Here is a 9479-nt window from a genome sequence, read left to right as displayed (position 1 = left end):
AATTCAAATTTTTTTTTATTACATCATACATAGTCATACATAGTTGGTGCACATGCTTTGCTGTGTCTGCGCTTATATATTGCTCCAGTTTGCATGATGGTTTAAAACAAGAGGGCCTAAACCAGCCCTTATTAGAATATAAATCCTTCTCATCACTCAGGGAACCTCACACCTATGATGGCCTATGAGGATACTTTGTATATCATCATGCAATGTTGAACAATTCTGGAAAATGAACATACCACACTTTTAATAAAGTGTTTGATATAAACACTCGACCAGAACCTCATTAACCTGCTGCGTGTCAGTTTTTCCAAGCATAACTTTCCTATCGACGACCCAAACAAATGTTTACCTGTTGGCAGGACGCGAGTACAGGATGTGATGTCATTAAGGATGCTGCTTAGGGCCGCACCACGACGCCACTGTTGAAGAATGAGTACTATTATCACCAGGCCAGGATTAAATACAATTTTGGGGGTGAAATATTGTACAATTTAAATACATGAAATATAATCAGTGTAAATTGCTTGTCAAGTGAGTGATGAAAGATATTTGAACTTTAAGATGTTTACCATCCTGCTTCCCGTGATTGGTTTCTTAAATTGCAATCTCCATGTAATTACCAAAATACTTTTCTTCACATCGTTAACTTACGTAAACAATATTTTAAATACTTGCATTCAAGTAGTAAATTTTACCCCCGAATGACATCTTGCTACAACATTTAGCAGGTAGTTTATGTTCATTGCAGTTCCACCAAGACAGTCAAATATATCCTCAATTGATTGAGAGCTAAATTAGCTATTTGATTGGTCTATTTTTCCTATGAGCAGGATTAATGGACCCTAGTTGCAATGGTCTTCTGTCATGGTTTAAATGCACAGTACCAGAGCCCAAAATGAGAAACATGCCGTAGAAGAGCTACTGAATAAGTATTATGGAGAATATTACAACTTTGTTGACTTTGTAAAAGGTCTCTTGAATTCCATTTTATAAGAAATGGCCACTAGAGGGGGCAGATGTTGTATAAAAATCACATTTTACTTTCTGTTATGGGCCAGGATTGACGAACATTGGTTTCACAAATGCAACAGATACTCCTTTAATTGTTGACATGATACAATTACAAAAATTGTAACACATACATCAATATTAATTGTAAACATTTAGTTTTGGCACATTCACCTTGATAGGCACAGAACCTACACTGATATTGTGTTTCATTTAAATGATTTATAATCAAGCTGTATCATCATTTATAATCAAGCTGTATAAATCAAGCCCGTCTTAATGAATTTAAGTGAATAATCTTTACCAGGATGGAGATCTAATATGTTATTGCATGGTGGAGTCGCCAGAAAAAAAATATATATAAAAAGAACCGTCTCAAAAGGATTTGATAAAACAAACATTGATATACAATGAAACACACACACACACACACACACACACACACACACACACACACACACACACACACACACACACACACACACACACACACACACACACACACACACACACACACACACACACACACACCTTGCTACTGATCTTCATAGAAGACTTTAGCCATTGCAAGGCCAACCTTCCCCACTTTCTTGTCCTTGGCCTCAGCGCCCATGTTGGTGCGGGCCAGTCCCACCCAGTACTGCCCCGTCCGTGCCTGGTAGTCTTCCAGCGCCTCCTCCTTCTGCACCGGGGGGTGGTTAGCTGGAAAACGTGTGGGAGAGGTTTACGGTTGGGTGGGAGAAGGAGACTAACAGACTTGCAACCGAACAGTGTTGGCATGACCATTCGAAATGTGTTTATATGAGCTAAATAATAGATCTTTTAAGTCCCTCCAAATATCCCACACCATTACCGTCATCATCTTCGTCGCTCTCTTCCTCAGATTCTTCCTCCTGCTCCTCTTTCGCTTGGCCTCCTTTGGCCCCTTCTCCTTCTCCTTCTTCCCCCTCTTCTTCCTCCTCCTCTTCCTCATCCTCAGAATCCGACTCCTCCAGCCACACTTGAGTCTCTGTGTTGGAAAGGAGAAGGAAAATATGAATATGTGTCATTCACCCGTACATGCATCACATCAGCATCCTGTGTGTGTGTGTGTGTGTGTGTGTGTGTGTGTGTGTGTGTGTGTGTGTGTGTGTGTGTGTGTGTGTGTGTGTGTGTGTGTGTGTGTGTGTGTGTGTGTGTGTGTGTGTGTGTGTGTGTGTGTGTGTGTGTGTGTGTGTGTGTGTGTGTACACATGTGTGAGCGTGCACGTTTCCGGTTCAACTCACTGGGATCCATCTCCACCAGCACCTCCCACTGCTCCATCTTGTTGAGGTCCAGGCAGTAGAAGTCGTTCAGGGTGAACTGCCGATCGCCCACCTCGAACATGCCCCCGTACAGGTACAGCTTGCCCTGCCGCACCGTTGCCATGGCGCTGCAGCGCGAGCAGGGTTCCACCAGCGTGGCCCAGGCTGGGGAAGAGGCGGAGGTGTGAGAGGAGATGGACACTTATCTGGACTACTGGGGTGGAGAAGGCACAGAGCTACCCGCCACACACTGAAATGGATAGAGTGAAGCTTGTTTCTTCTTATCTTCTTATCATGGAGATATTCTACCGAAGATTTCTACTCATTTTAGAGTTGTTTCAGCAAGGCATGTTATGCGTGTTTATGCACTTGTACACTTGTTCAAAGTACGACGATGTCTGACCTGGATGATTCATCTCGTCTTTCCCCTCAGGAAATGTTTACTCACGCTGGCTGAATGTGTTCGTTCTTAGCTATTTAGATAATAGTCTGCCATCAGACTTTAGATTATTAATAGATAAATGCATACAAAGCCCTAATCAGTGTCCTGTTCCCCATATTGTCCTAGTGTCATTGCAGGGCTGGAAACAGGATGCCACTTAATTCTAACCATCTGTACTGTTGACTCTTAATCAATATCTCATCATCAGTAGTCACAGCAACCAGACAGCTGCCATTGCTTGTTTAGTTTTTACCATCGATACATCACTGTGGAGCTACTGGCCCGTAAACAACACTATATACTATAGACTATATACACATTATTAACACGTATAAAATAAACAGGAAACCAAATACCATCGTCATCCTCTTCCTCCTCATCGTCCTCCTCCTCCTCCTCTGGCTGCGTTCCGGGGATCACCTCCTTAATGGTCATCACCGTGCCGTCCTCTGCAACAATCTCCTTGACGACCTCCACGGGGCCCTGGGGGGCGCCTCCCTCCTCTTCGCCTCCTTCACCGCCTGCCTCCTCCTCTCCTCCGGCAGCCTTCTTCCCCCTGCGTCTCCGCTTCTTCTCCGACTTGGTCCCCTGCGTTGAGGTGATGACCCCCCCACCAGTCAGACTCGAGACCCAAACCGCCACCCCAGTAGCCCCCGACCCCCCCCCCAGGGTTTACACAACACTAATCTAGGATCCAGTAGCCATAGTATGTTATAGCACAACTTGAAAGACGGCACAAAGCCTGGGCCGGAAAAACTAAAAACTGAAAAGGGCCTGAGTGACTTTAGCCTTGTTTCCTTGTTTCATTATGCCGATATTCTAGAGAAGATAAATTAATTTGCGCAAGTGCTTTCAGAAGATGATTTTAATGAGTGACCGGTCCACACGTTGTTGATGTGAAGACTTGACAGCCACTGTTTCTAAGAACGTCGGTGTACGGAAAGAAAGTTTTAGCTTGTTTTCCCACCTGGAAAAGATTACTAGTGCTGGAAAAGTTTGTGTTCGCTCCTTACAGATCCCCGCCTCCAGCAACATGATTAATCGAAACAATTATATAGCAAACCTAAACAAAACACAACAAAAACTCTGCAACTGCACTCACTGCGGTTGACCCGAGTCTTCCACCAGGCTGGACAGACCTATTGCTAAAGCTAGTCACGTGTTTTTGGGGAGTGGCTTTGGAGGGAGGCCTGAAGGGAGGGGAGGGATTGCTTTTGGTTGGTTAATGATAATGGAATAATAATGCAAGTACAACCTTTCAAAGATCAATAAACTGTTATTTCTAAAGAATAGTTAACACTGGAACTGGCAGACATTTTAAATATCCAAAATAAATAAATAAAACAACCAAAAACAATTATATATAATAATAAATAAAATTGAAATAAAACTACATGAAGCGAACTACAACTGTCAGTGAGTGCGCACCATTTGAACTGTCCTGTTTGTACTTTGTTTGTCGACTAAACGCCCCAGTGATTGTGGACTGTCGGGAAGACGGAGACGTGATGATCTGTTGTATTTTTTTTCCGCAGCAGGGAAAACTGCATCGGATGATTATGCTTTAGGTGCAGATGCATGTTTGTTGTATTGGCGCGTTTAGTTGCTACCGTTTTACAACAAATGTGATGTACCGGCTCGCACAGGTTAAGTGGTTCATCCCGGTCATTCAGTTTGAACCCGAAGTGCTCCCACACGGCAGCTGTCGCATTCGGCTTTGAAACCAATTCCATCTTTGTTTTTCATTCCTCCAAATCTCAACTAGCGTTTTCTCTGGCTTGCTACTCCTCACGGGGCTCTCATGCTGCACTCTGGCAGAGAATGTCTAGGAAGACGGGCGTCTAGCCGGGCTCTGACTCTGTAACGCCAGGGCTCCGCCTCCCCAGACAGAGACCATGTGGCTGACAAGTGACTGACACGACTCAAGGGTTAACTCATTACGCCAAGGAAGCGAGAGGGGTCTGTCGAGACTGATGCTCCGGAGTGAAAACTCTTGTCATCCAGTCTCTTTGATAGAGACACGAGAAAAAAGAAAAGAAAAAAAAAAGCTTATTTATCGCGGACGGCAAAATGATTGTCTCATTTTAATTTTGTCGTGCGATTAGTTGATTTATTGCTTATCGCGACAGGCCTAGTGAGGAGGGATACGTACCCTGAGTTGCCCAGGGAACCAGCGGTTCTTGACCACGTCGTACAGGTACAGGTCGTTGTAGAAGTCTCCCTCCAGGGTCTCGTCGTCCTCCTCGTCACACACCCCTCCAAAGAGGACGGCCCTCCCGCCCGGACCCACCGCCAGCGAGAAGCCAGACCGCGGCGGGGGCTTGTTCCCTGAGGGGTTCACTCTGGACCAGGACCACTTATCTGAGGGGGGGGGGTACACAATCATTGACGTACTGTTAATATTGACCATTTACCAGTGGTCATTTGAGAGGTTCCTGGGCTAAAACGAGACCACAGTAGTATTCAGCTGTTGAGATACAGTGTGGATACCTTGTGGACGGCAGGGTCTACATTCTGTTCCCCTGTCTGTTTGGGTGAACAGGATGTGTTACCGTGCAGCATAATCAACCTGGTCCTCTGGTCTGGGTTACCTTGGTCGTCCTTCGTCTCTCGCTTCAGCAGGAACATGTCAGAGTGGATGGTCCCCTTCTCCACGTCCTTCTTGGCTTTCTGCATGGGAACACACACACAAGTACACACAAATTAGGACAAATACAGAAAAGGAAGCTCAACAACAACATAGTCAGAATAGAGACTGACAGAAAGACAGTCAAACAGAAAGAAAGACACTAGATCACGAGAAACACACACACACACACACACACACACACACACACACACACACACACACACACACACACACACACACACACACACACACACACACACACACACACACACACACACACACACACACACACACACCAATTTGGAGTAGCCTCCGTAGACGATGACACCAGAGGCGTCGGGCGTGCAGGTCATCTGGCAGGCAGAGCGTGGCGAGGGGGCGGAGCCAGAAGGAGAGAGGCGGGACCAGGAGAAGGAGTCCAGGGAGAAGGCGTAGACGTCGTTGTAGTAGATGAAATCCCTGAAAACAACAACAACATGCGGGTTGAGCAGGCAGGGTCGGCTTAGCTCAGGAGGTACAGCGGGTTGACTTGTAACCAGAAGGTTAATAATTTGCTCCCCGGCGTGGTCGAGGTGTTCCTAAGCAAGATACCTCATCCTAACTGCTGACGAGTCGCACGGTTGACTCCGCCATCATTGTCTGAACGGGTGTATGAAGTGTTTTGGACGGAAGCGTCTGCTAAATGCCCTAAATGTAATGTAGCAATGTTGGGTGTAATACACAACGCATACAATAGGACAAAAACAAGAATTTAAAATATTTCAATAAAGTGTCTAATGTGATAGTATGATGAAAGCATTGCAAACAAAGGATTTTATGCAAACTGAAGACTTTCCCTTTACTGCTGCTGTGATGCTTATGGATGTTTTTGTTCCTCTTTTGTTGATCATGTCGTTATGTATTTATGTTTTGTTCATGGTCCCTTAGCTGTCCAGTTCTTCAGGGGAATCCTCGTCTCCCTTCTCACGGTTCTTCCCCTTCCATGGGCCAGTATGACTGACTGACTGCCTACCTGGTGCTCTCATGGAAGCCCCCGAACACCAGCAGCTGCTTCTTGCACAGAACCATCCGGTGGCCACTCCTGCCAGACGGAGCGCCTGTTGCTCTGGATGGATGGACAGGGGACACACACACACACACACACACACACACACACACACACACACACACACACACACACACACACACACACACACACACACACACACACACACACACACACACACACACACACACACACAGTTGAGGCGTATGGGATCAACAAACAACCTCCTAGTAGTCACAACGTCAGGAAAGGACCTGGATAGGCCGTGTACAACCACAGCGATCCAATCAGCTCATCCTGAACCATTTCCCTCCCCCCAAACGTACTTGATGTTCTCCCAGGTGTGAGTGGCCAGGTGCAGCACCCACAGGTCCTTGTAGTGGTAGAACTGTTCCCCATCAGGAGAGGCAAACTCTCCCCCGAAGACCCACAGCTGACCGCCACCCTGGGGCACCACCACTGCCTGCAGAGGGAGAGAGGGTCAAAATAAATGTAAAAACGTTTCACCGCTTAAATCCTCTCCTCTACGTTTGCATGTCTTTTGTACCATAGGAAACCAATGGTAAAGTGGGCATTTTGTTTTTAAAAAACCCTTCTGTGTGATTGGCCCCAAAGTATGCATCTTTAGTGTACATTTGAGAACTTTTGTTTTGTGCAGCTGGAGGATCTCACCTGGTGGGCACATCGTGGTGGAGGAGGGTTGGGGATCTCTGACTTCACCCAGCTGTTCTTCTTAATGTTGTAGAAATACAGCTCATTGTACAGGTACGTCTATCGGATGAGCAGAGAGCCAGGCTTTGTCACAGTCGAGCACGTTCAAACAGGTGTGTGTGTGTCATCAGAGTGTACAGGACAAAGCTCTTCACCACATCACATGTGTAGTTTAGATGTTACTACCTTTTTCCCATTGAAGAATTCTCCCCCAAACAGGATGAGTTCATCTTTCTCAGGGTGGGGAGATATGGATGCATTAAGCCTGAGTAACAGACAGAGAGACAGAGTCAAATTATCAATCCCGGATAATTTTTGGAAATCCCAGCAACGGCGTTCAAATCATTCTAAAAACACAGTTCATCTCATCATCTTAAGTATGTTATATGGGGGATTCATAAGTACAGAGAGATTGATTTTGATGTAAAGGTGAATGGATAACCTGGGTGATGGAGGCGGACATTCGGTTTCCACCACCTGGGTCTTCTTGGCATCTAGATTCTGGAACTCGGCTATCAGAGCCTCCAAATCCTCCTACAGAACGGGAACGGGAAAGGAACAGCGCAAAATCAAGGAAGATATGATAAATCAGGCTGCAGGTTAATTTAAAGATCGGAAGAAACTGGGCTAGAATATTGCTATTCTGTTACTGTATAAACAAACTAGTATAGTTTATAATACATGGTTTGTAACCATTGTACCGTGAGCCCTACCTCCTCTCGTTTGGATCTCTTAGAAACCTTCTTCTCCATTTTGGCAGCGGTCTTCTCCGCTCCTTTGACCTTCTTCTCTTTCTTACCTTTTTTAACCATCGCGATGCTGAATGTTTCTTCAAATAAAGTATTTTTTGTAACTCAAATCAAAACCACATGGAACCATGCATGGGACATGCTCTAAACAAACTTTTACGTCAGTGGAAGTCTACTTCCGGCAACAATTTTGACATAATGCAAGATTGGATATCCCACAAGCGCCATCTAGTGTACTGGCAGAAACAACTTTTAATTCAAGTTATTCGTATTAAACATCAGGTGGAGAGACTAGGGGGCGAAACTGTAGAAACTGTTACTGTTATTGTGGTGTATGTATAGACGTTAATGGCTGTTGTAATTTGTGGAATGTGCTACATTACATTTAATTAATTTAGCAGACGCTGTTATTCCAATTGATTTAAAATAAGTGCATTCGACCATAAATATACAACCCAGATTTTGGAATAATCATGCGAGTACATAAAATGCATTACATAGGTAAACTGCCTTTGCTTCTGTTGCATGTTGCCATTTACGTCTGCAGAGCATACATAGCCACTGGAGAGCAGTGTTGTATTTGTATTCAAGCCACGTATTACTATTCTTCCACTCACATGCAAATTAATCATCCAGTCGACTGTATTTTAAGTGCCAACTGTCTTTGAAGCTACCCCCAGTCAACTGACACTTTTTTTTTCATTCAGGCTCAGATCCTCAAAATATTGTAATCTTGCCATGTAATTTCCACACTTAGCAAAAATCTTTGAAGCGTTGACAAAGATGTTCAGTCGAACGTGGGTCTGTGGTAGCTATGGTGAAGTTGATATAATTAGTTTAATGACAAAGTGTTTTTTTGAAAATTATAAATGAACTTATCCACCGTTCAAAACGAGTATCACATCTTCCTTTACCTAACACTTCTTCAAACATGGCAATCAGCTACATAATATAGATAGATCACTGGCATTGAGGTCAATTTGTGTGTCTCCTTCCAGTTTTCTGCATAAGTTCAATACACACACACACACATACACACACACACACACACACACACACACACACACACACACACACACACACACACACACACACACACACACACACACACACACTATTGTGTGTTCTGTCCACGTGGTGTGGTGGTGGTTGTGTATTTATATGTACCCGGGAAAAGCACGTGGCACGCAAGAAGACAACAGAGAGGCTCATGTGGGCACATGAGCAGCATTCTGTCACCTCTGCAAGGCCCCACAGGGCCGTCACACTCTCTGTCACAAGTTCTATACAGTGCAGTCAAGTGGCACATTCCCCCCCCCCCACCAGAACACCCATGGACCCTTTCATCATTCACAGAGGAGGAGGAGGAGGAGGTGGTGGCGAGGAGGTGGCTCTTCGAAATAGTTCAGTTGGAATTGAGAGTCATAAAGCACTGGCTCCTGTCCTGGTACGCTTGTGCAACACGTGTACACAAGTGATATAATGTGCATGTGAATAGATTGCACGCTAATATCGTGGCTGTGTTCCAAATACGCACTGCAGCTACCCTTACAAAGTGCATGCTGTTGCACACAATATGCATACAATTGGGACATACTACAGGTGT

The 9479-nt window shown here is 45.0% G+C and overlaps 1 protein-coding gene across 2 annotated transcripts; it reads right to left on the bottom strand.

The window, feature by feature from the left end:
• Nucleotides 1-372: 372 nt before the first annotated feature.
• Nucleotides 373-8027, bottom strand: klhdc4 (kelch domain containing 4). 2 transcript variants are annotated; one of them, XM_084477015.1, is made up of 14 exons: nt 7838-8027; nt 7567-7658; nt 7311-7389; nt 7086-7184; nt 6740-6876; nt 6381-6473; nt 5665-5827; nt 5331-5409; nt 4892-5100; nt 3096-3327; nt 2280-2462; nt 1868-2023; nt 1546-1716; nt 373-425 (listed from the first exon to the last, which is right to left on the bottom strand). In XM_084477015.1, exons 1-13 carry the CDS (start codon nt 7934-7936, stop codon nt 1550-1552), a joined length of 1788 nt encoding a protein of 595 aa, XP_084333141.1. In that variant the 5' UTR covers nt 7937-8027; the 3' UTR covers nt 373-425; nt 1546-1549. The 2 variants fall into 2 exon arrangements, with proteins under 2 accessions (XP_084333141.1, XP_084333140.1); XM_084477014.1 differs by lacking the exon at nt 373-425 and having other exon boundaries at nt 1075-1716.
• Nucleotides 8028-9479: the final 1452 nt, after the last annotated feature.

This window comes from Micromesistius poutassou, assembly GCF_964030765.1.
Source record: "Micromesistius poutassou genome assembly, chromosome: 13".
NCBI classification, from domain to species: Eukaryota; Metazoa; Chordata; class Actinopteri; order Gadiformes; family Gadidae; genus Micromesistius; species Micromesistius poutassou.
The sequence above is the reverse complement of the archived record's forward strand: the minus strand, read 5'-3'. Positions and strand labels throughout refer to the sequence as shown.